General features: G+C 47.9%; 1 protein-coding gene across 3 annotated transcripts in view; it reads right to left on the reverse strand.

Annotated features, from left to right (window-relative positions):
- The window catches only part of ABC1 (ABC transporter 1), a 126,117-nt gene that overhangs the window by 45,185 nt on the left and 53,161 nt on the right, over positions 1-27,771 (reverse strand). For all 3 annotated transcript variants that reach the window (XM_086797962.1, XM_086797960.1, XM_086797963.1), the window contains exon 4: positions 20,293-20,451. In XM_086797962.1, coding sequence (XP_086654088.1) covers positions 20,293-20,451 — 159 coding nt within the window. The remainder of the gene's footprint in view (positions 1-20,292; positions 20,452-27,771) is intronic.

Genomic DNA, 27,771 nt, shown 5'->3' on the forward strand with positions numbered 1-27,771 from the left:
GTATCATCATAGATACAAGCGGAATGAATGGCCTCGTCCAAAGTTTTGCATTTATTATTTTTAACCTATAAACGGCATGAGTCGGGTAAACCGGCTACGAAGAACTCAAAAAGAGTTGTGGGATCCATCTTTGTAGCTTTCATATGCAAGTCCCTAAATTTCTGGACATAGACCTCATAAGTGAGGTTCTGCGAGGTCATGGTCAAAGTAGTAAACCAGGCAACAACATCATAGTCATCCTCTTTCTTGAGGAATTCTTTCTTGAAGACGTCTTCGAACTGTGCCCAAGTTGTTGGTTTAGGGTTGAGTTCCTTCCACCAAAGCAAAGCTTTGTCTGAGAGAAAACCTGCTGCTAATTGGATCTTTTTTCCATCGTCATATGGATAAAACTGAAAATGGACTTGCCACTTATGTAGCCAAGTGTCCACTATCTCCTTAGTACGCTACTTTTACTCGCCCCCAAACTGTTCCGGAGTAATATTGAGGCCTATAGCAGATGCCAAGGTATCCATACCCGAAAGAGTAGATAGGGTAGTGGTCAACAAAGAGATGGAGTTCTGTAAAGCCTGCATCTGCGCGACGATTTGTGCTTTGACGTTCCGAGGAAGAAGCTTCGAGAGCAACTTTAAATTCTTGGAAATCTGATTTTGACACATAATCGTCGAAAAGATAAGCATCGGTATCTTCCGTATAGCCGGCAGGCCTTCCCGTTCGATAAGGGGCTCCAACTCGGATTCTTGGGTCGACATCTTGAAGAGGGCAAGGTGAGAGAAAAGTTGATCTTGGACAAATAAGAGTGCTAGGGAACTCGAGAGCTTGAGAACTTGAGAACTTGAGAGATGTGTGGCAAGAAGCCCGCTTAAGGGAAATATATAGGCTTTCCCAAAAGCTAACTTTAGCTTTTGCTTTTGTGTTTTTTCTTTGCAAAAAATATACATATATATATATGTATATATACATATATATATGTATATATATATATACATATATACATATATATATATACATATATACATATATATATATACATATATACATATATATATATACATATATATATATTCTGTTTTCTTTAAATTCTTTATTTAAAAAAAAGAAAAAAAACAATTATAAAGCAATACTTGGGTTTCCTTTTTTCACAAAAACCCTTTTTCAAAGTGTGGGTTTATAAAAACCTTAGGCACATATGAAAATACCAAAAGCAATCGATTGTTTTTTTTTCTTTAAAAAAAAACAAAAGCTAAAAACAACTCGTCAACTGCGTTATCTAAATTATGTGCCACCCGTTTGCCTGCCGTCGGACACCGCCTGCACTCGACTGTCGCCAGCGTTCAACGTGTGCGCCTGAACTTGCTGCGCATACAGTCGGCCGCCAACGCTTAACCTAGCACGCATGTGCCTACTTGCGAGTACAACAGGCCACCTGGACTTTATGCTCCTACCTAGCTGCAAATACCAGCCTGCCAGCGACTGCATGTCTGTGTATACCAGCCGCCAACGATTGCAGTTCCACCTGCCTTGGCTGCGTATACAAGCTTCAAGGCTGCGCTACACACCAGGCGTCACTTCTCTCTCTCTCTTTCTCTCTCTCCCCCACGCTATTTGGGTTATACATTGATTAGGTGGCTGACTTCATTACACGGGGAGGCGGAGATGGAGTTGATCTAGCTGGTACCTCAGTACATATTATGCTTTATGCTGATGATATTGTATGAGTGTCTGAGTCTCCAGGTGGTCTACAGTAGCATCTACATGCACTCCATGATTTCTGCACACAGAGGGGTCTTACTGTGAACCTTGGGAAAACCAAGGTTATGGTCTTTCATACATCGAGACAGGGCAGGAGTCAGTTGACATTCACTCTCACAGGACGCCAGGTGGAGGTGGTGACATCATACGTGTACCTAGGGGTTACCTTCTCTGCAATAGTCACACGCTTCACCATGGGTTCAGCAGCCAGAGCTAGATTGACACGGGGATATGCAGCATTGGCTATGCTAGAGAGATAGTGCCACCAGGCGCATTTTCAGAAGCCCCGGACGAAGGGGTGGCTTATTGACACATTAGTCACACCGGCACTAATGTATGGAGCAGCATTATGGGCGCCAGGCCTTGCTACCCATTGGTGGACACATAGAGAGACCACATGCCCTCATGATGGCACGCATGATACGCAGCAAACCGTCAGTACCTCATGACATTATCCGAGCAAAGTTTGTTGCGCCTCCTATGATGGTAGAGGCCATATTCCAGACTATATGCCTGCTAGACAGATACAGAGAGATGCCACAGGACAGATTGTCATACAGAGCTTTTGACGCATCTAGACAGCTGGCTGAGGCAGGAGACAGAGGATCATGGTATGCACAGGTCACACATTGGTTCTCACAGCATGGCCTAGACATGGATCATCTACCACCATTCCAGTATGACAGGGATGCACCACATATCCGTCTCTCATAGTGAGAGGAACACAGTATTGAGACAGGACCTATGGCAGCTCTATACACGAGAGACATGGATATCGCCTACACAGCCTCTTCCACCGAAGATGCTATACTACAGAGATCACTTCATGATATCACTGATGATGGATTTATAGAGAGGCCTAGATACATGGAGGGCTTTTTACCACACGGCTCCCGAGTGGCTATTGGTCAACTTAGAGTTTCATCACATCGATTGGAGATCCAGACTGGCAGAGCAACACGGATAGTTTTTGATTAGATAGATGTCTTGTCATTAGAAGAGCTTGATTCATGATTCTCAACATGTTTTAAGAGCTTGGTTTTGCTCTCTTATCTTAGTTTAGCATGAATGCACATTATTAGTACTAATCTTTATCATTAGGATTTTTTAGTGTGATTTTTGAATTAGGACCCTTGTCTCTTGTCATTATAGCTTTCCCTCCTTGATACCTTTGAGATTAGAGAGAGAGAAAGGTCTCCCGTCCTGAACCTTCAGGTCTCTATGAAATGTGTTTCCCCTTCTGAGTTGAGTGCTTAGTTTGGTTACACGTAACACCTTAGCTGTTGTTGATTGTGTTAATAGGGTTTAGGTATTTACTCCACTCTTGACTTGCTTGTTGCTGAGCCCCACAAGGCTATGATGCCTTGTCCTTTTGAATTCCAAATGGTGTTGCAAACCACTGTTTGAGAGTTGTTGTAGCCTCAGAGAGAGATATCCCATTTTATTCAGAGAGCCACATTCCCTACGCCAGATCTTTGAGGCAACAGACCAGCGCATACTGGGGAGATTCATTCTAGACGTACAGCGTCACAGACATCATTACAAGCTCAGACAGCTAGAGAGGGGGGACGACAGACACAGATTACTACATTTTTTCAGAGATCCATCCTACTCCCAGCCCCTACACAGCAGGGAATTTGAAACCGGCCTATGGTAGAAACCAGAGTGCGGTGGACTAGCAGTCACCCGTCCACTTGTAGTCTAAATGTGAAAACAGAACAAATTGGAGCTAGAGTGCCCAAATCTGAAAACAAAGCGACACCTGTTCGCCCCAAAGCTTGGCGCCCCTTGCGGTATTTCTTTATTCAATTTCAAAAGTATGAAAGGATGAGTACAACCAAAATCAGCCAAGAGATTACACCTGTATGTCCAATCTGACAGCCCGCAGTACCTCTTAGCACAGAGGATTCACATACACAGATCTGTGTCTCAAAGCAACACACTATGCCTCCCTCTGATCAGCCAAGACCATTAAGCAGGACAGCCATGAGCATACATCTGGCATATCTCAAGCACATGATTAAACATCTCAGCTCATACATACATTCACTGTTCAACCTCTGTCTCCACCCTTTTCAATCTGCCATACCCCTCCTCTCACAAGGGGCCAGATAGCTCAAATCTGCAACAACAGACATAAAGCAATAGAAAGAGAGATAGATGAACAGACTCAGAGCTTACCCAAAATCAGCTCGTGGATCTGCACCTGAGGAAGTAACGGTACCAATCTGTACTTGTTGCAGGCACTTGTTTCCACAACCCTGCTTCACACGTGTGAGTGTACTTGTCTATACCTTCCTCTTTGCATCCACCTCAGTGCTGTACTTGACTGTACAGACCTGAAAATTCTGCACTGTACCAAGGAGAGCGCCGCCTGCAAACTGTACGGCTCTATCTGTACCAGAAAGCACGCCGCCTGCAGCTGTAATGATGCGCCTGCTCTCAACTGTACCCGATTGAACCTGCACAGTCCAGCGCCGCCTGCTCCAAACCTGTCCGTACACTGTACTGCAGCCGTACAGTACTGTACGGCCTGTACCGGGAATAGCAGCCACCTGCTACAGCCAGTCCCTGTACCAGCAAATGTACTCGCAGCAACCTGTGCGCAGCCTGTACCAGAAGAGAGTACCTGCAGCAGCCTGTCCGTACAGAGCTGTACGGCTGGTTTGCACAGAGAAAACAGCAGCCCAAAAATCTACAGCAGCCGACTTGCTCTCTCCTTGCTTTTCCATGCTTCCCAACCACACACGTTTGCTCCACGTTTCTTTTTCCCAAAAAGAAGAGAGAGAGAGTGTAGAGAGAGAGACATACACTCCAAAAGTGGAGTTGCCCCCTCCCCATAATAATCCTAGGGCCCCAACTTCAATAAATATTAAAGTTCCCTAGGAGCCACTAAGGTCTAGGGGCAACTTTCAATAAAACATTAAAATTCTAATGTTCTAGTTTCCCCCTTCACACCTAGGGATGTCCACACATCATTAACTCTGTCCAGGCACCCCCCATGTGAATCATTCAATATTTTGACTCAGCAACCACCATGCCCACACTTGTGCTGTTCCATTTTCACAAGGCCATGACATACCCCCCTCTTGAAAAATGGCAAGCGTCCTCGATTGCATTCTGGTGATGCATCAAAATATCCAAAGTGAAATATACAATATGGCAAGATCAGCGTCCCAATCTCTCTAAGCCATGCACATGTATCCACATTCACTGCAAAACAATGGCGTAGTAATAGTTCAAGTTGTATATCACTGTGAACCATACATATCCACAAAATCCCATGTGACTAGTATACATATATCATAGAAGTCCCATAAACAAATGTACTGTCAGCCTCAGTACCTTCGGGTGAGGTAAAAACTGCACCAAGCGACCTCTAGATGTCATCTGAGCCTGTCTGTATCAAGGGAGTGGAGGTGCTACCCCCCTCTTGAGCATCAGGTAATGCTCCAGACCCATGCTCTGCTGAACCTGAATGAGCCACTACAAGAGTCGGCTCTAACTCACAGGCATCGAGATAAAGCTGCAAAACCTGAGGTGAATCTGTTAAGTCACCTTCCTCCATCCACTTCGCATCCATCGGTGAATAGTTCTTGAACTTCACAAGATAGCGATGGGAAACTTTACCTCGTACCTTCCTTTCTTTATGTGCCAGTATCTGCTCTGGAATCAGAACCTCATCAAGTTCCTCAACTTCCAGCTGAGCCTCATCTGATACATCTTCAGACACATCCCCACGGAAAGGTCTAAGGAGACTCACGTGAAAAGCATTGTGAATCTTCCAGTGATCTGGTAGCTTCAAACGATAGGCTACCTCACTAATCTTTTCCAATACCTGAAAAGGCCCATAATAACGCATGCTCAACTTAGGAAATAAGCGCTCTTTACCCTTCATCTTCTTGAGTCTAGCCTTTTCAAAGCGCAGAAGAACCCAATCACCCAATGCAAACTCTAAAGCACGTCTGTGACGGTATGCGGCTTTCTTTTGCTTCAGCTGAGTTTTCTGGAGTGCCAACTTAACCCTCCGATAAGCTTCATCCAAACTTTCCACATACTGATCAGCCTCAAAGATCTTATCCTTTGTATGCAAAATGGGTGGTACCTTCTTCCCTCCTTCTACAATCTCAAACGGTGCCTTGCCTGTCGAGGTATGTACAGTGTTGTTATATGCAAACTCCACCAAAGGAAGATACTTTTCCCATTGTTGCTTGTGCTCTGACACATAACACTTAAGAAGATCCAACACTGTAGAGTTAGCCTCTTCTGACTGACCATCTGTTTGCGGATGAAATGACGATGAAAACTTTGAGAGTTATACCCATGTTGTCAAACAACCCTCTCCAGAACAAACTCGTCATCCGTGGATCACAGTCACTAATGATAGACGTAGGCAAGCCATGATACTTGAAGATGTTCGCCATGAACAACTTCACCATATGATCCACTTTGATCGTCTTACGCACGGGAATGAAATGAGCCTGCTTACTGAACCTGCATATGATAGTCCAAATGCCATTATTACCCGTTTGTGTCCGTGGAAGATCAAATATAAAATCCATGGCAATGCTCTCCCAAGGTCTATCTGGAATAGGTAAAGGCTGTAATAACCCTGGTGTCTTCTGACGGTCAAACTTTACCTTCTGACATACGATGCATTGCCTCACAAAGGCATCAACATCTCTTCTCAAGGTTGGCCAATAAAAGAAAGTCTCCACTGCTTTGACCGTGGCGTCAATACCTCTATGACCTGCATACGGTGGAGCATGACTTTCAATTATAACCTTGAGGCGCAATGGCCTGGTAACACACAGTCTGCCATGCATCAATAAAAACCCATCTCTAAGAGTGTAATGCTCATGCCGCTGACCCTCAGACATCTGATCATACAACTTTTCAAAATCCTCATCATGGACATACTGCTCTTTCATTTCATCAAGCTCATGATGATAAGCAAGTGAAACTGCAGAGACCTGTGGCTTGCGTGACAAAGCATCTGCCACTACATTCTTTTTGCCTTCCACATGCACAATCTGGAAGTGAAACATAGACAAAAAGTTTGCCCAACGCATATGCTTCTCTGAAAGCTTATTCTGCGTGAGGAAATAACGCAAGGTCTGATGATCTGTCTCCACAGTGAAATCAGCCCCAAGCAAGTAGTGTTTCCATGTAGAAAGAGCGTGAATTACAGCCAACATCTCTTTCTCATAAACCTGTAAATGCTTCTCGGCATCTTGCAATATTCTACTCTCATAGGCGATCACATGTCCCTCTTGCATGAAAACTGCACCAATGCTACTTCCGCATGCATCACACCGGACAACAAAAGCCTTTCGGAGGTCCGGTAACACCAATACTGGATCCAAAGTAAGCTTTTCTTTGAGCTTTTTGAATGCTGTAATTTCCCGATCAGCCCATCTAAACGGAGTTGCCTTCTTTGTCAAGGCATGAAGAGGCGAAGCAATTTCAGCAAAGTACCGTATGTACCGCCTGTAATAGGAACACAATCCTAGAAAGCTGCGTACATCATGCACTGTCCTCAAATCTGGCCAATTAAGTATTGCTTCCACCTTTGCTGGATCCATACGGACTCCATGCGCAGACACAATATGCCCCCAGAAATGTATCTCCTGCAAAAAGAACTCACTCTTCTTGCCATTAACAACCAGCCTATGGTTCCTGAGTTCTGCAAACACAATGGCCAAATGCCTTCTATGCTCTTCCTCAGTTTGTGAATGCACAATCATATCATCAAAGAAAGTGCCCACAAACTCTCTATGAGGCCTGAAAATCCTGTCCATCATTCTGTTAAATGTGGCAGGTGCATTTGTCAAACCAAAGGGCATAACCAAGAACTCATATAATTCAAACGTGGATTGAAATGCTGTCTTATGCACATCCTCGGGTCTAATTCGTATCTGATGATACCCACTTTTCAAGTCAATACAACTAAAGACTGTGGAGCCCTGTAAGCGATCCAAAATGTCATCGATTCTCGGTATGGGGAATTGATTCTTGATGGTGTTCTTGTTCAGCGCCCTGTAGTCAATACACATGCGCCAAGAACCATCCTTCTTTTGCACTAAGAGTACAGGTGAGCAAAAGGGTGATGAGCTAGGCTGTATCAACCCCTTATTCAAAAGCTCCTGCACACCTGACTCATAATCTCTTCCTGTTGGAAAGCACTAACACGGTACGGCGGTATATTCGGTGGAGTACTACCAGGAATCAGATCAATGGCATGATCCTCTGGCCTCTCAGGAGGAAGTTCTCCTCGCAATGACTCGGAAAAACAATCTTGAATCCCACATAAGAAATCAGTCCTGTCCTTATCTAACATAGACAAATTAGACTTAGACTCATCTAGATGCAAAAAACTCGCGCTCGCTGAAGCTCCCGCCCCCTCTCCCTGCTCGCGTTGTTGCACTGCGCCCATCGCCTTCCCTGCCTGCTCGCCCCCTCGTTTCCTCCTTGCTTCCTCATTGCCCGCCTTCCCTGCATTGCCCGCCGCCTTCATTGACCCCCGCCGCCTTTCGTTTAGCCCCCCCGTCTGCATTCGCTGCTGCGCCCCCCCCCCTTCCGCCTGCCTTCGCTGCTGCCCATAGCTCTGCTCGCCGCCTTCCTCTCCCTTACGCCTCCCCCCCTTGTCTTCGCGCCCTCCTCCTCTCTGCAGCGACTCATTCCCCCCCCCTCCGCCAGTTCGCTTTTTCCTCCCATCCCTCTTGCGCGCAGCCCCTACCCTCCCCCCCCCTCTTTTTTTAGGTTTTATCTCTTTCGCTTTCTCCCCCCCCCCCCCCCCCCCCCTCCCTCCTTTTCTTGCTTCCGCCCCCTGGGGGTTTTGATTTTATTTTTCGCTCCGTATTCCGCCTCTGTGTGCAACTCGGTTCCAGCAGGTTCCCGCCTTCGCCTCGCCTTCACCGCAGCTTCAGACTCTGATGGAGGCTCCTCCCGCCCCGCCTCAGAGGGACTCATCCGCAGCCCCCTCGCCCGCCCCTGAGGTCACCCCCATCAGGCTTTCTCTTTCGCCGGAAGAGGAAGCGAGCCTCACCGCAGAGGTGGAACGGCTCCAGGCTCATTCCACCATCTGCCGTATAGTCGGCACTCGCCCCAACAGAGGGGAGATCAGGGATCTTCTTCAGGCCCGCCTTCTTGCAGATGTGGGCAAGATCCTGGATGTACAGCTTCTGGGCCGGGGACATTATCAGATCGAGTTCGAGGCCGCCCAGAGCGTTGCCAAGGTCCTTGCCATGAGTCCCCTTGACATCAGGGGTGCTCGGGCTTTCTTCAGACCTTGGCAGCATGGATTTGACCCAGCAGCGGCGGAGCAGGGAGAGCGCCTCTTCCATGTTACAGTTTGTTTCCCTGGTCTCCGCCGGGAGTATCTTCCGCTCCTCTCCAGGCTCGGAGCATTGGTGGGCTCGGTACTAGAGACGGGCCCCTCAGCAGCTTCAGTGGTGGCCAGAGCAACTGGGCTACCTTCGGTCAGAGTGTTGGTGTCTGACATCTCCTCCCTTCCTAAGGTCATTCAGTTACCTAGGATAGGGGGGGGGGGGGGGTGGATAGATCAGAGAGTGGAGTTCTCGGGGCTCCCGAACCAGTGCTTCATTTGCAGGCAGGTCGGTCATCTGGCCAAGGCCTGCCCTCGCAGGAGACCTCGACCCTCACCACAGCAGCAGGCTACTGATGGCCCGCCCACAGATTCGGCTCGGTAGGCTGCCTCCGGGACACCTGCTCAGGCCACAGAGACCTCGGAGTGGCAGCCTGGACAGGGGCGCCGCCGAGGGAGATAGCCACAGCAGCACGCCCAGAGACCGCTGCAGCAGCAGCCACAGTCTCAGCCTCACTGGGTTCCCGTGAGGAACAGCTTTGCTCCCCTTCAGGAGGAGACCCCTGCAGCGACCGAGGACCAGGAGATGCCAGCTCCCCCCCCTTCACCCCCCCCACCCCCGTCCCCTCCCACCGCCTCGCTTCCACCATCGCCTCCTCCCGCCCCCGCTCCGGTTTCGGCAGCGGCTCCCTCTCCACCTCCCTCGCCTCCCCCTCCTCCCCCTCCGCCCGCCTCACCTTCCCGGGAGGCCCTGGCAGTTCCCTGGCGCTCACCTGCAGTCCGGAGAGCGCTGAGCACTGACCTCGCTCGAGCATCACAGAGGAGACCTATGCCGATTAGGGCCTCACGGATTTCATCTATCCGCAGTCGACTGAGTCGCCTTGGCATTAGACAGCGCTCGGAGGCCTTTGATTATACCTTCACACGGCTTTTTGGAGCAGAGGGCCCCCATGAGCCAGCACCCATTCGAGTTCATGTAGTGATACCTCCGGCCCGCGGGGAGGAGGCACTAGACTCAGCGGTGGCCTTCTCGTTCCCTCTATGTGGACCTTGTGACCGGGAGTGGACTCTAGAGCTCGCTCTCAGCACTTTGAAGACTCAGGCAGTTGAGTTTTCTCACCACATGAGCGATCTGGAGGTGACAGATGTGATAGGCCGACTTTGGGAGTTGGCTCATTTTTCTTGGATCCCGGGAGTGTGGATACCTCAGGGATTCGGCATTTGGTCGTGCGCATAGTGGCAGACTTGGCACGCGACCCTGGATATGTGAGTATACATGAGGTTTCTCTGTCAGAGCAGGAGGCAGTCGCCATGGGCCACAGCCACTGGCGCCTGATCCGGGATTCTTGCAGTACACCGGGTGGGCAGATTCGCAGCCATTCGGATGGGGACTACTCTCCATCCAAGCCGCTTGCGAAGGCCCGCCGTACGGCTGAGACAGCATCCACCTCAGCAGGGCATCCATGAGAATCATCTCATGGAATGTACAGGGCCTTGGCGGAGCACACTTTATACGCTATCGAGGTTGCTTGAGGCAGGAGCTCCAAAGATGCCTGGTTGGTGGCAGCATTGACATTTTGATGATGCAGGAGCACCACTTGGGTGAGGGCAGGATCCGGAGATATGGTTCGGTGATGCCTGGTAGATGGGACACTTTTTGGTCTGCAGGGTTTGGTCCTTTGGGTGGACAGGGAGGAGTATGCATGGTTATTGCAGATGTATGGCGGCAGGCCATTGTGGATCGAGGGATCATTGTGCCTGGTAGAGCACAGTATGTCATTCTGAGGATGCATGATGAGCTATTGGGTGTGCTCAACATCTATGCGCCCAATCATGCTAGTGCCAGAGCAGAGTTCTGGACTCAGGTTACAGATGCATTGCCAGAGGCCGCACATTGGTGTGTTGGGGGAGACTTCAACATGCTTGAGGACCCGGCAGATAGGGTGGGAGGCAGTCATGTTACAGTGCACGGCACGGAGCTTGCAGCTTGGGACCGGTTTTGCATGTCACTGAGGATCACTGATGCATGGCAGCATGGGGCTTTCTCCCGGTCTCAGGACAGTCTTAGTTTCTCTCGGTTGGATCGCCGGCGGCGGCAGGGAGGGACTAATCTATCACGGATTGATCGCTTTTATGTGGGCGACTGGTTAGGGGAGCGAGGGGGCTCCGTCGGCATTCTCGCTGGCACCTCATTTTCAGATCATGCGCCAGTTATATTGACATTGGAGGAGGGGACACGGGAGCCTAGCTTTCAGTTGAGCATCCCAGAGAGGGTACTTGCAGATCCCAGTCTCGCTGAGGACATTGAGAGAATCTGGCATGATAGTCAGTGCTCTGACCAGGATGCAGCGGGCCAGTGTGCCCAGGGACTCATTGATCTTAGCTCTTTTCTCCACGCTGCAACTTTGACACGACTGGGAGAGATTCGCGAGCGGGAGCAACGGCTGAGACGCAGCCTTGCTTCGCTACAGCGCCTTCAGGAGCAGCAGCCTGCATGTGAGTGGGTGGCGTCCCAGCTGAGCCAGGCACGCCAGGAGGTTAGAGAGGTAGAGGAGCAGAGACATGAGTTTTACTATCGTCGTCAGGCCTCTCAGTGGACGCAACTTGGTGATAGAGTGACTGGGGAGTTTTTTGAGATCACTGGACCCCGTCATGCGCGAGCAGGAGTCCGCCAGCTTAGTAGACCGGATGGATCGGTAGCTACTGAGCTCGGGGAGATCAGAGCCATTGCCACTGCATTTTATAGTGACCTGCTTTCAGCGGAGCCAGCCACTGAGGATCGAGATGTTTGCAGACAGACTGTGTGGGCCCATGTGCAGAGGAGGGTCACAGACCATATGCGTACAGTTCTAGGTGCACCTCTGTCAGAGATTGAGCTTGCCGAGGCCTTGAGGGTCCTGCCGCGACATAGTTGCCCAGGGGAGGACGGACTGACGCCGGCCTTTTTTATGCGCTATTGGGACCTTTTTGGGCCAGGACTCCGCAGGGGCTTTCAGCATGTTTTGGACACTGGGGTGATGCCGCAGAGCTTTTCAGAGGGCTTGATCTATCTTATCCCCAAGGGGGAGGGAGTTTCAGATGACATTCGGCATTGGAGGCCTATTACGATCCTCAATACTGTCTACAAGGTCTTAGCAAAGGCCTTGAGTTTGAGGATCCAGCCCTTCCTGGGGGAGTTGATTCATGCTACTTAGACAGGATTTGTCAAGGAGCGCAGTATCCTTGACAACATCTTTACTTTCTGGGAGGCGACGGCCCGAGCTAGATTTCTTGGCGAGGACTTGGTCGTGATGCTTCTCGATTTTGAGAAGGCATACGATAGAGTTGATTGGGGATTCTTAGAGGGCACTATGCTTTGCCTGGGCTTTGAGCCAGGATGGATCAGAGGGGTGGCAGCTCTGTATTCCACAGCTCGCAGCCAGGTGCTGATTGCAGGAGGACGGGGACCGAGTTTTGAGTTGACCAGATCAGTCCGTCGGGGGTGTCCTCTCGCCCCTTTCCTTTTTCTCTTCTTTGCGGAGGCTATGAGTATGTATTTGACAGTAGAGGAGGTTGGTTTGAGAGGACTTCAGCTCCCAGTCCGGGGGGAGGATTTGCTTGATGCTGAGTTTGCAGACGACACGGGCTTATTTTTGCATGGCCAAGAGGCCAATCTTATTCGGGCTGAGCAGTCGCTCCAGGTTTTTAGTGCAGCTTCGGGAGCATTGATCAATTGGCGCAAGACAGTGGCCTTCTGGATCAGTAGTGCTCCCACTCCGGCATGGAGCCCGGACCCCGGTTTTAGATGGATTCCTCCAGGCACAGCAGTGCGGTATTTGAGATGCCAGATTGGCCTCGATTTGTCACCTGAGCAGCAGATTGCCCCGCTTCTTCTGAGCATTCGGAAGAAGCTATTGTATTGGAGTACAGCTCGACTATCCTTGGCTGGGAGGGTGGTGGTGGCAAATCAGGTGCTGTTAGCGACCATGTGGTACATTACGTCTTGCTGGATTTTCTCGAGCTCTTGCATCAGCCAGGTACAGAGGCTGATCAAGAACTTTCTGTGGTCTGGGCGGGACGGTCAGCCAGCTCGGGCAAAGGTTGCATGGGCAGTTATTACACTTCCACTGGCTCAGGGCGGTTTGGGCATTATAGATCCAGTCGATCAGAGCAGAGCCTTATTGCGGAAGCTTATTGTTCGGGGGTTGCTTCCAGGCGCTGAGCCGTGGAAAGAGCTCCTCTTGCAGCGACTGCAGGCTCGGGCGCCCCCTGCAGGGGGTACTTGGGCACTAGAGATTCGCTGGATCTTCATAGAGATGAGGAGGACAGGCCTCAGTAGAGGATGGGAGGACAGATTTGCTTTGAGTATCCTGAGAGCTTGGGAGCTGCTGAGACCGGGGCTCTCTCAGCGGCCTCCTTCTTGTGTTGAGGAGCGGGCCAGGCAGCCGCTCATCTGGAGCCCAGCGGTTCGCACGAAGCAGGGTCATATGCTGGGTTCTCGGCCTCGTCTAGCCTGGGGACCTTTAGCGGCAGGCCCCGCTCGTAGTTTTGGAGACTGGCAGGCTTTCTGCAGTCTACCAGAGGAGATCCAGGTGGAGAGGCTGAGTCACTTCAGAGGGGGGTTGATTATGAGGGATGATATACAGGAGGCACTCACAGAGGAGTGGTTCACGCCTCTCGAGCCAGTGGCCCCACGGTGGATGGGAGCCTTTACACAGTTGGAGATCCTGATTGCTGTCAGAGCTAGCACTGAGGATGGCAGATGCCTCTACTATGAGATTCAGGATGAGGGCAGACTCCAGAAAGTGGAGGTGGAGTCGCCTTTGGTTGCAGAGTGCACCTTTCAGAGGATTCGGGTAGTGGCTGCCGCTTCTCGGAAGTGGCATATTGACCCCGACCCTGCTGATGTGCTCCCGGATTGCGCATATGGGCATATGCAGCGCGCCCCTTGGCCCAGCTACAGTGGGACCCCGGGGAGTACGAGTGGCATGATCCTTATGCATCCCTTGAGGCCACAGAGATCACCTTTTTCCAGTATACTGTTCGGCTGGGACGGCATATTTTGACGGCGAGGAGGACGGTTTCTCCAGCGGCAGCGGGGCATTGGCGATTGCAGGGACTCTCACAGGAGTTCCTGGAGGATTTCTGGGCTCGACTCTGGGCTAGTCGGCAGGCCCGCAGGATCTCGGCTTTTCAGTGGCTGGTCGCCCACCACAGGGGCTCATCAGTTGGCACTTGGCTTGTTTACAGCGGTCTTCCGGCGGCCTGCGTCTGATGCGGCCACCCTATGGAGACACAGAGACATTGCCATTGGGACTGCCCTCAGGCACAGCAGATTTGGCTGCGGATGCTGCGTATTCTGGCCCCCCTCTCTCCAGAGGGTATGTTTACGTGGGGTGCCGCTGCTTGGTCGACTCCGTCAGGGCCTGCTATGGGCTATGAGATGGAGCAGGGCAGTCAGGCCATCAGATTTATTAGGGGCCAGCCTCGCCTGGTTCCGGCACCGGATTTCTCGTCCGCCAGCTGGACACAGGAGAGGGATTTACGATGGGAGCTCCTCAGCAGCCTCACCATCTGGTTCACCTGGAGGGCCCGGTGCTTTACGGCCTTTGAGGGGAGATTGGAGCCACCAGCAGAGACTGTACGGGGGATTTGGCAGGAGTTGATCCACACCCTGCGAGGACAGTACGACCGCATCCGGGGAGACTCGGATGAGGCGATCTTACGGCGCCAGGCCTTTCACACCACTTGGCGCTGTGGCCCTTTCTACACCTTACACACGGAATCCCCCCGTTGGCACTACAGGCCACCTGTTTGGCTCTTCCCCCCCCCCTATTGTATGATTTAGCCGCTCAGTTCTTTGTACTGATGCTTGTATTTTGCAGCACCTAGGGAGAGTCTCCCGAACTGCCATGATGTATTCGCTGCTCTTCTCTCTCTTAGGAGCAGGAGAGATCTTTTGTAGCCCTACGGGCGTTTTTATATAACTAATGAAAGGATCTTTTCTCGGAAAAAAAAAAGGACTCGTCTTGTGCATCCTTTACATAAATCAAGTACGAGGAAAGATGCTTTTTCATTACTGATGAAATCGCTGAAGCGGATACAATAGGAACAGATTCCCCTTTGAGTTTTACATCCAATACATGTTCTTTCCCTCTATGAGTCAAAGTGATTTTCCTATTGTAAGTATCCACCACCGCATGTACTCCGTGGCACCATGGCATCCCCAACAAAACATCACAGCCATCAAGTGGCATGATATAGAACTCTTCGCTGTCCACATAACCCTGCAAATGAAGCCGAAGCTTCCCAATGATAGGAGTAACGGGTTCTGCATACCCTGGACAAGCCATGTTAGCCTCATGTAACGGCCCCATCTCCTCTGCACGAATCCCTAATCGGCCAGCCAAATCTGGTGAAATGAAGTTGGCTCTAGCACCTGTGTCAAAGAATATCAAGACATTCTCATCTCTCACTTTGCCCCATGCCCTGCACAACTCTGTCTCTTCACCACCTGGCTGTTCCCCCACAAGATCAGGAACTAACCCCGCAGAAGGTTTTGGTTTCTTTGACTTGGGCTCTCCTTTATTGTCAAAGTCCTTTTGGGACTTTCTCTTGGGACAATTGAATGACATATGCCCCTCTTCAGTACAGTAAAAACACTTCCGAGCATCTCTCAAAGCCTGTCTTTCCTCAGAAGTTCTCTTGGGCATTGGCAACTTCTTATACTTCGTCTCTGTAGACCCTTTAGCATCACGAGAAGCATGCCCAGATTTTTCAGCTTTCTTGCTCAAGTTCTTACTGCCTTTAAACCCAGATGATCCTCCAGTGAGTAACGCATTAGCTGTCATAGCATTTTCAATCATCTGTAACATGTTCGTTACTCTTGTCTTGATACAATAATCTCGCACCTCTTTGGGCAGCCCACAACAATACTTCTCTACCTGCTCAGACAAAGGCACTGCACGGTAAGAAGTCACTGGGAGTAAAGCTTCCCAAAACTTCTTGTTATAATCTTCCAAATTTTCACATTTTGAAGCATCCAACTTGTGCCATGCGGTCATAACATCCACCTCAAATGTAGATGTGAGCCATACGGAAGAGAAAACTTGTTTAAATTGTACCCAAGTGGTGGGTGCTATGCCCTGCAAAAGAAGAGTAGACCACCACTGCAAAGCATTGCCCTTGAGAAAAGTGGCAGCTTTCCTCACCTTAGAGGACTCTGTGTAATTCCCACCAGAAAAAGCAGCATCAAACTGCTGTAAAAAGGTGAGTGCTTTAAGTTTATCTTTGGCCCCACTGAATGTATCAAACTTCACTGCAGCTCCCCCTTCCTTGTAATCCTTCACCTTTCCCATAGGCGTTAGATTATCATATGGAAGTGGCTTTGCAAGATTGCTGCCCCCAACATTCATGCCCATCATTGGGTCAACATTACCCATTCCCACACCTGGCATACCATACATTCCAGCCATGTTTCCAAACATTCCATTATGCATACCTGGCTGCATGCCACCATACATATTGCCTTGCATTCCAGGTTGCATGCCTCCAAACATATTTCCTTGCATACCGGACTGCATACCACAATACATATTCCCCTGCATACCAGGCTGAAAATTTGCTCCAAAAGGCCCTGGCATACCCATGCCTCCCTGAGGGTAACCCCCAGTCATAGATTGGAACACCGAGCCACCACCAAAATAACTTGTATGCATATTCTACTGAGGAATTGATGGCTGTCCAAAGAAGGAACTCTGTGAGTTTGCACCATAAGCATGCTGCATGTTCAGAAACTGGCCAAAAGATGGATCCTGTGGGATGGCACCACTATGACCCTGAGAAAGATTCTTAGAACGAACCTTCTTCTTCTTCTTTTCGGGCTCTGTACGGGATCTCATAAATTCAGCAAATCTCTCACTCTGAGTGAGCTGCATAAATACATCCATAACACCAACCAAACGATCTTTAAACCGAGCATCATCATCCTCTTTACCAAGTACATCTTCTAGCTGTGTTACATCCTCATAAGGCTCAGCATCTGCAGCCTGTTCTCCTGCATGAATATCCTCAGATACATCTCTCTCAGGAGAAGTCTCTTGCTCTTCCTCTTCATGATAGAAGTACTCATCCTCTGTATCAGACATGTTTGCTGAATTTTTCAGCAATGGCTTTCTTCGAGGCAACCACGAGCTCACCCCCTTCAGAAAGTTGATGATTGGTCCCGGGGACGGAACCTTGGTACCGGCCTCTGGTAGAAACCAAAGTGCGGTGGACTAGCACTCACACGTCCACTTGTAGTCTAAATGTGAAAACAGAACAGATTGGAGCTAGAGTGCCCAAATCTGAAAACAAAGCGACACCTGTTCGCCCCAAAGCTTGGCGCCCCTTGCGGTATTTCTTTATTCAATTTCAAAAGTATGAAGGGATGAGTACAACCAAAATCAGCCAAGAGATTACACCTGTATGTCCAATCTGACAGCCCGCAGTACCTCTTAGCACAGAGGATTCACATACACAGATCTGTGTCTCAAAGCAACACACTGTGCCTCCCTCTGATCAGCCAAGACCATTAAGCAGGACAGCCATGAGCATACATCTGGCATATCTCAAGCACGTGATTAAACATCTCAGCTCATACATACATTCACTGTTCAACCTCTGTCTCCACCCTTTTCAATCTACCATACCCCTCCTCTCACAAAGAGAGATAGATGAACAGACTCAGAGCTTACCCAAAATCAGCTCGTGGATCTGCACCTGAGGACGTAATGGTACCAATCTGTACTTGCAGGCACTTGTTTCCACAACCCTGCTTCACACGTGTGAGTGTACTTGTCTGTACCTTCCTCTTTGCATCCACCTCAGTGCTGTACTTGACTGTACCAGACCTGAAAATTCTGCATTGTACCAAGGAGAGCCCTTCGTATTGAGTTTCTATTAAACCTCCGAAGATGCAAGGCAGACTCAGTAATAATGAAGCCTAGCGCTTAGGGAAGTAGCAAATAGAAAGAATTAGTACAGCAAATAAGTAGTTGATAGGACAAATGCACCGCTAAAGATAGAAAGAATAAGCCCTAGTTGTCAGGTACGAAAAGTTTGATTCAGTACGGTACGTTCAAATACGGTCTCGGAACGCACCGCTAGATTTTGAAAATAAAAATACGGTGGAGGTATGGTCCATTTAAAAAATACTTAAAAATATAAATATATATTGTTGATGGAGTGAGAGGCTTGCGGAAGAGGGAGAGAGAGAGAGGGAGAGGGAGGGCGGGAGGGGCTTGAGGAAGAGGGAGATGCTTGAGAGAGCCTAGAGGGGAGAGAGGCTTGAGCCTTGAAGGAGAGCTCGAGGGAGAGGATTGATCTTGAGCAATGAGCACTTGTGAGGGGAGGGTTGAGCAATGAGCACTTGTGAGGATGGGATTGGGGGAGGGGCTATTTTATAGGATGCATCATGCAAGCAAAGGCAAGCAAAGGGCCAAAGGCTAAAGCCTAAAACAATCCCCAATACGCCCAAGAAACGGTGAGAAAAAACAAAAAAAAGAAGGGTCAAAAAAATGGCCAAAAAAACGGTCGATTGGATTCAACCGAACCACCACCGTACCGCCCATACTGAACCGAACCGTCAGTATCGAACTGGACCGCCTGGGCACTGCGCGAACCGGGTGCCACTGTGGAATAAGCACAATATCAATTGGCCACAACTCAGACAAAAACTTCACAATGTGAACTCACTTATAGCCCACAAAGCATCTTTTTAATAATAAAAGCTCCTCTTTTTAGTATTTAAAAAGCTTTTAATCTTTTGCTTTCCTACCACGTGGCAGTGCCATGTCAGTATTGCCATGTCATCAGCACCACATCACTTTTTTTCCCCCAAAAAAAACTTCTTTCTTTTTTTTGGCGGTGCATTGCGTTTTTGCATGTCAGCAACCTATATTTTGATGCTTCGGTGACACCATGTCTCATCTCTCAAATGAGGAGAGACAAGTTGGATGGCGGGACTATGTGAATTGCATATGATGGTATTAGCTAGTTCTCTCGGTTGTGGAGTGTCCTGCTACCCATTCCTGCAAAGGAGGAGAATTTGTGTCGTGCTCATGTGTGAAGTGGTAGTGGTGGTACCAAGATCCATTTTACTTTTCTCAAATTAAGAGCCTGTCTCGCTCGAAAATCCCACAACAGATTTATCTCCTCAAGTTACTAAAGATTATTCATTTCAGAATCAAGCTTGTCTTGTCTGCCTACAACAGGAAACCCAACCATGCTGCCATTGGGACTGCTCAAAGACCAGGCAGGTTTTGCAACCAATCATTTAACTCCTCATGCTTGATCGCCATAAGTCTCACTTCATCACCTGGGGCACAGTTGCTTGGGCAATGGAGGCGGGAGAGGCGGTAGGGTGGGACTGGCAGTACACTTCGAAGAGGATGGCACCAGACTCTCACTTTGGCTGATATTGTGGCGAGCACAGCAGCTCAGGTCCATGCACTAATGTGAATTCCTTTGACCTCCAACAACTAGAGGTGGAACTTATTAGCAGCATAGCATAGTTGGCGTGCCCTGTGCAACGAGGCATAGTCACCATTTGGACAGACCTCATGTACTCTACATGACCCCTCCCAGAACTGTTCAAAGGTCATACAGGAGTGAAGTGCAGCCTTTCTCTGCACTTGGAATCTGGGACCCTTTTGTCTCCCAAGGTGATGGAAACACACTTGGCACTATAGGCCCCCAGCAAATGTAGTTTCCCTTCGAGGGCAATCAGCATCCCCTCCTTTTGTGGAGATTTTTACCTCTCTAGAGGGTTGGTATATGCAAATGTGAATATTTTCTACTTTTAAAAAAAGAATCTTTTCCTGAAAACAGAAATCTTGTTTTTTCTGCTTGCAACAGATCTAGCCCAACAACACAAGCCCATGAACTGAGGATTGTCTCGTGCCTAGTTCAAGAAGGCGTGGATATGCATGACTAACTTACAGAATCATTGTCACTTTCTTTCATCCACTGCAATTCGCCAACTCAGCCTTCATTTAAAAGCTGTTATAACCTGATATCGTTATTAACCTTAGTAAATATGTCAATGTAGATGGACTTTAACACTTCAAACTTTATTGCAGCTTTACTTCGTGCACTTCTTTATTTTCTAGAAAAAAGAGAGAATTTTCTATAAAGAACAAGTACACAATGTCTCTTTAATGCCAGCTTCTTCTTATGCTAAATTTGAGATAGCATACCTTCATAGCCTGGTCCAAATACAACCCCTTGGGAATCAAGTTCGTGAACTCCAAAAGCCGTCTAACGTTTTCAATGTCACTGTCAATGCTTTGCGCTACTCCTGGGTACTGAATTTTCATAGCTACCTCCATGCCATCTTTCAGCACAGCTTTATGTACCTACAAGATCATCAAAATGTCACACCTAAACTAACTAGCAAAAAGTCACGACATTCGATAATGAGCTGAAATGTAATGTTTTTAGAACAAAATTGGCATTAAAGTTTCTAAATCCAAGGTTTTAAAAATAGCCCCAAATCTGATTTATCAGCAAAGCAATTTGGTGTATATTTTGATTCTGATTCTTGAAGTAGTAAGAAACCTGCACTTCCAAGCTGTACTCGCCATGATACAAGCTTTTGATCACTCAAAATAATCCCACATCTGATGTTTTGGCAAGCCCCAATCTGGGACCTGTGTATCCTCCTTCACAATTGTTGTATTTGCTATTTTCAGCCATCAACCAACACGATGGAACGAGACCAAATGCATGTGAGGTCTTTCTTCTGGTTACTTTCAATCGAAGCATCAGACCCCTGTCTGTCTGGCAAAGTGAATTGTGATTGCAGGTGTTAAAACACTCAGCTGGTGATCAAGCAATAACACCCTACAGACGCAACTTGACTATGCTTGATAGAAAACTTAATGACAAACTACATTGTGTGAGAATTCAGGATGAAATGACGCTCATTGATCAAGGGTTGTGTGTAGCTACCAAGGGTGCCCACACTGTGGACTATGCCGGCCTGACCATCTCAGGGTGTCACACTGGATCACCGCCACATTGCCATAGTGGATCACCATCACACCGTCACAGCCGATCACCCCGACGATAGAGGAACCATCCCCGAGCATTTGGTGGACTATCTAGAAATGGAAGCGCACCACCAACAAATACATGAGAGGTGTACGCACAGGCATGGAAGGCACTGCGCTGACACTCCAACAGGCATCTACCAAAGATAGGAGATTCCACCAATGGCCTATCACTCCGATGGCGTCTAGCAGAGATAGGAGATGCCACTGACTCCCACCACGGCTTGCAAGAATCATTTAAATGGCCCCTCACTAACCTTCCCATTTGGTTCATTGAGTTTATCCGTCGAGTGTTGTAGTCACTTGTCTATTTCAGCCTTTGTGTCGTCCTACTCACTATAACCACTGCTGGGAGCGCACGGTACAGTGAAGAGCATGTAACAGTGTCTTGGAAGTAACGCAAGTATTGTTCTAGTATTCTTGTCATTCTTGACAATCTTGTCATTGTGCTATGCTCTATTCTAATCCATCTATTCATGTGTGTACTGTGTCTAACCTATCTATTCATCTGTGTACTGTGTCGTGAGCATTGAGGAATCCAGCCATATTGTCCAGAGGAGAACCACCACTTTAGTGTGCTACGCGAGTCCCTACTTGCTGAAGTTCAACTGGAACCAGTCCAAGTGCTCTTGGTTCCAGTTGAACTTCCTCCTCATATAGGATGGTCTATAACAACCTTGCTAGCTTCAATCCACGTAATGTATCGGCTCTCCCAACTTGCTGATGGTTCTCACTAGGGCCTAAAGGCGTCAACAACCACAACCCCCGGAGCCTCAATTTGCAGAGTCTTCATCTCAGCCTACTACTATGGAGGACGAAACCCACCAGCCTGGCAATCTAGCTCTAGCGGACTGGCAGCAAGCTTTGCAGCAAATGCAGCAACAGTTTCAACAACTTCAAGAGTTCATGGCCACATTGGCTTCTCAAATCCGACAGTTGCACACGGATCACCACTCTCATACCAGTTCTGTACCACCAGTTGACATTCCAGCATCAATACTAGACAATGAAGACAACATTCTCCCTGAGGTGGAAGGTGACCATCTTAAGACTCTTTATCGTCTTTTGCAAGCTAGTAAAACAAAGGAATTGGAAGTTAAACCCCCTGAGTCCTATGGAGGACAACACAATAAGCGTACACTTGAACAATGGCTTTACTGCGTTACTTTGGTGGCAACGGCGACAACATGCTGGAAAAACAGTTACGACGTGGGAAAACTTTGAGCGGGTCATTCGTAGGCAGTTCATTCCTGCAAATGCGGATTTTTAAGCCCGAACTCGTTTGCGCCACTTAGAGCAAACTGGTTCTTTGGCTTCTAATATCTCGCAGTTCACTAATCTAACACTGGAGATTGATTCATTGTCCCCAGCGGACGAGCTTCATGCCATTATTGAAGGTTTAAACCCCACACTTCGTATCGATGTGCAAAAATACAGCCCTATCAACCTTGCTACTACCATTCATTATGCCGAGCGTATCCGAATTCTCAAACATCGGTCTCTCAAGGTTATTATGGCAATGGTTCACGTTGGCTCGTGAAGGTTATCAACAATACTCATTGGACAACTTTCAATTCCGACCCAACTCCCCTTCCCAACATTCATAGCAACCGCGCCCAGACAAAAAGAGTCATCTTTTAATCATTCTCAACGTCAACAGTTCCTTCAACCACGTGCATCTGATCGTGGACGGGACTCTGGACGTGACCAATCTCACACTCCACGTCCTGCAATAGCTTCACCTTCTCGTGAACAACAAAAGACAGGATTGTGCACAATTTGTAATGGCAACCATAGATGGTTTGAATGTCCTAAACGACCCAATGTTCCTCAAAACTGTAATGTGGAATCTTCAACTTCAAAAGACTGCTCCGGTAATTCAAAAGGAAAACATGCAGTAGCTCATGCACTTCATGTTAGTCCTAACCTTGACACAGATATAGCAAACGTTATTGAGTCAGTTGATAACATCATCGAGGATTCTTCTAGCATGACTTCAGAAGAACAACAAGATGATGTTGAAAAGACCTTGGATTCTTTATCTCAAGATGATGAGTCACTAGCAATGGACTTCTTTGAAGACACAAAGATTACAAAAGCGGATATAACACTAGTTTCAATCTTACCCACATGGGATGACACAACCAATATTAAGCAAGAGGATAAAGTTTTCAACACTACAGAGAATTTCAAGCATTCTTCTAACAACTTGGATGAGTACTTTACTACTATGAAGCGGAACACGGCAACAGATACTATTCGAGTATTATCGACAGAATTCATGGTTGAACCTTGAGATTCTTCTACATCGCAATATAGCCAAGTCAACTTCAAGCCCAATGTTTGGAAGCAGACAAAGAAGAAGACATTAAAGAATGATGCTACGCGGTATTTAGCATTTAAAGCACGACAACAAGACAATAGAGGAAACGTTTTCAATATTTCTTAGTGCAAGCTTCACCACAAGCATAAATGGCCTAATGATGAAGATCTTCAATAGAAGTCTCTTATTTAGCCGGAGTCTTATTTTAAGTAGGAGGGAATGTCACGACTGTGACTTAATCTCTCTTCATTACTCTTAATTATCCTTAATTACTCTTAATCATTGAAGGAACACCAGTGAAGGGTTACAACTAGTCACATGGGTCCTCACCAACGGACACATCTCTTCAAAGGGACACATCTATTGATTAAAGGACACATCTCTACGTCCAAAGGACATAACTATTCACACCCTTTCATCAGGGATGTGCCTCTTCATTTGTACCTCTTCAAGCCCTATTTAACAAGGCCTTGTGTCTCAATGCAAACAACACACAACTTTTAGCTCTTTGCCTCATGTTTACTCGAGTATTTAAGCATTAAGATATTTTAATCATGTTTAATTAAGCTAAAAGCTTAACATTGCCAAGTTGAATCACGTCCCAAGCTCTGATACCAATGCAGCATGTGAAACAACGAAGCCTTTATTTAAACCTGAGTTTAGTGAGTCTTTAGCAATCCTTTAAAACAACATACATGAATTTGAAAGAGATGTAGTAGAGACAATGTCATGGCCCAGTGCAATTGGAGCAGGACAAGTGTGGGCATGGTGGTTGCAGAGTCAGAATATTTTATGATTCACATGGGGGGTGCCCGGACAGAGTTTAAGATGTGTGGACATCCCTAGGTGTGAAGAGGGGAACTAGAAACATTAAACTTTAATGTTTATTAAAGTTTGCCCCTAGGCCTTAGTGGCCCTAGGAACTTATTAAAGTTTGGGGCCCTAGGGATTAATTTGGGGGAGAGTCACTCCACTTTTGGAGTTTTTTCTCTCTCTCTCTCTCTCTCTCTCTCTCTCTCTCTCTCTCTCTTCCCTTTTTGGGAGTCGTGGAGCAAAAGAGAGAATTGAAGCGTGGAAAAGCATAGAAGCTCCAGGCGGCTGCTGAAGACCAGTTTTGTTGCTGTTTTCTGTTGGCTGTGAGCTGTAACAGGCCGTACAGCAGCCGTACAGTGCTGTATGACTGCTGGTTTTGCTGTGGACAGAGGAGCGCAGGGCTGTGGGACTTTTTCACTGCTGGACTGGCTGCGCAGAGGACCTATACAGGCTGTACAGTCAGTTTTTCAGCAAGTACATATTGTACGGCTGCCGTACAGTGTACGGGCAGCTAGGAACAGCAAGTACAGTTGCTGCAGGGGTGCAGACAGGTGCTGGACAGGTGCTGGACAGGCCTGGTTACTCAAATTCAGGCGACCAGAATCGAGACAGCCGACTGTTTGTGCAAGTACAACTCCTGGCACGTATCCCGAGGCGGTACAGACGGGTACAGTGCTGATTTTCAGATCTGTATTTTCAAGGATAGCATAAGAGTGAACATCAAGAGGAGGATACAGGCAAGTACAAGCACACGTGTGAAGCAGGGTTGTGGATACAAGTGCCTGCAAGTACAGATTGGTGCTGTTGCTTCCTCCAGGGTTGTTTCACGAGCTGAACTTGGTAAGCTCTGTTTCTGTTCATCTATCTCTCTTTCTACTGCTTGATGTCCGTTGCAGATATGTGTTATCTGGCCCCTTGTGAGAGGAGGGGTATGGCAGATTGACAAGGGTTGAGACAGAGATTGGACAGCACATGTATGTTTGAGCTGAGAAGATGTATCATGCACTTGAGTTATGCCAGATGTATGCCCATGGCTGACCTGCTTAGTGATCTTGGCTGATCAGAGGGAGGCACAGTGTGTTGTTTGAAGACACAGATCTGTGTGTATAGATCCTCTGTGCTGAGAAGGATTTGTGGGCCGTCAGATTGGATATACAGGTGTAAACTCTTGGCTGAACTTTGTGTTGTACTCAGCCATTCATTTTATTATAATTGAATAAAGAAATACCGCAAGGGGCGCCAAGCTTTGGGGCCAACAGGTGTCGCTGTGTTTTCAGATTTGGGCACTCTAGCTCCAATCTGTGTTCTTTTCACATCTAGACTACAAGTGGACGGGTGATTGCTTCTACCGCACTCTGGTTTTCTATCAGAGGCCGGTTTCAAGGTTCCGTTGCCGGGACCAATCATCAACTTTCTAAAGGGGGTGAGCTCGTGGTTGCTTTGAAGAAAGCCATCGCTGAAAATTCAGCAATCATGTCTGATACAGAGGAAGAGTACTTCTATCATGAAGAAGAAGAGCAAGAGACTTCTCCTGAAAGAGATGTATCTGAGGATATTTTTGCAGGAGAACAGGCTGCAGATGTTGAGCCTTATGAAGATGTAACACAGCCAGAAGATGTGCATGGTAAAGAGGATGATGATGCTCGGTTCAAAGATCGCTTGGCTAGTGTTATGGATACTTTTATGCAGCTCACACAAAGTGAGAGATTTGCTGAATTTTTAAGATCTCGCACAGAGCCCCGCACAGAGCCCCAGAAAAAGAAGAAGAAGGTTCGTTCGAAGACTCTTCCTCAGGGTCATAGTGGTGCCATCCCACAGGAACCATCTTTTGGCCAGTTTCCGAATATGCAGCATGCTTATGGAGCAAACTCTCAGAGTTCCTTCTATGGACAGCCACCTATTCCTCAACAGAATATGCATCCAAGTTATTTTGGTGGTGGTTCGGTGTTCCAATCCATGACTGGGGGTTATCCTCAGGGAGGCATGGGTATGTATGGGCCTTTTGGAGCCAATTTTCAGCCTGGCATGCAAGGGAATATGTATGGTGGTATGCAGTCCGGTATGGCTGGAAATATGTTTGCAAGCATGCAACCTGGGATGCAAGGCAATATGTTTGGTGGCATGCAGCCAGGTATGCATAATGGAATGTATGGAAACATGGCTGGAATGTATGGTATGCCTGGCATGGGAATGGGAAATGTTGACCCAATGATGGGTATGAATGTTGGGGGCAGCAATCTTGCGAAACCACTTCCAAATGATAATCTAACGCCTATGGGAAAGGCGAAGGATTACAAGGAAGGGGGAGCTGCAGTGAAGTTTGACACCTTCAGTGGGGCCAAGGATAAATTGAAGGCACTCACCTTTTTACAGCAGTTTGATGCTGCTTTTTCTGGTGGGAATTACACAGAGTCCTCTAAGGTGAGGAAAGCTGCCACTTTTCTCAAGGGCAATGCTTTGCAGTGGTGGTCTACTCTTCTTTTGCAGGGCATAGCACCCACCACATGGGTCCAATTCAAACAGGTTTTCTCTTCCGTATGGCTCACATCTACATTTGAGGTGGATGTTATGACCGCATGGCACAAGCTGGATGCTTCAAAGTGTGATAGTTTGGAGGATTATAATAAGAAGTTTTGGGAAGCTCTTCTCCCAGTAACTTCTTATCGTGCCGTGCCATTATCTGAGCAGGTTGAGAAATATTGTTGTGGGCTGCCCAAAGAGGTACGAGATTATTGTATAAAGACGAGAGTAACGAACATGTCACAGATGATTGAAAATGCTATGACAGCTAATGCGTTACTCACAGGTGGTTCATCTGGATTTAAAGGCACTAAGAAATTGGGCAAGAAAGCTGAAAAATTTGGGCATGCTTCTCGTGATGCTAAAGGGTCTACAGAGACAAAGTATAAGAAGTTGCCAATGCCCAAAAGGACTTCTGAGGAAAGACAGGCTTTGAGAGATGCTCAAAAGTGTTTTTACTGTACTGAAGAGGGGCATATGTCATTCAATTGTCCCAAAAGAACGTCCAAAAAGGACCCTGACAATAAAGGAGAGCCCAAGCCAAAGAAACCAAAGCCTTCTGCAGGCTTAGTTCCTAATCTTGTGGGGGAGCAGCTAGGTGGTGAAGCTACAGAGTTGTGCAGGGCATGGGGCAAAGTGAGAGATCAGAATGCTTTGATCTTCTTTGACACAGGTGCTAGAGCCAACTTCATTTCACCAGATGTGGCTGGCTGGTTGGGGATTCGCGCAGAGGAGATGGGGCCGTTACATGAGGCAAATATGGCTTGTCCAGGGTATGCAGAACCCGTTACTCCTATCATTGGGAAGCTTCGGCTTCATTTGCAGGGTTATGTGGACAGCGAGGAGTTCTTCATCATGCCTTTGGATGGCTGTGATGTTTTGTTGGGGATGCCATGGTGCCACAGGGTACATGCGGTGGTGGATACTTACAATAGGAAAATTACTCTGACTCATAGAGGGAAAGAGCA

Source organism: Cibotium barometz, chromosome 5, assembly GCF_041138505.1.
Source record: "Cibotium barometz isolate CiBa-2024 chromosome 5, ASM4113850v1, whole genome shotgun sequence".
Lineage (NCBI taxonomy): Eukaryota > Viridiplantae > Streptophyta > Polypodiopsida > Cyatheales > Cibotiaceae > Cibotium > Cibotium barometz.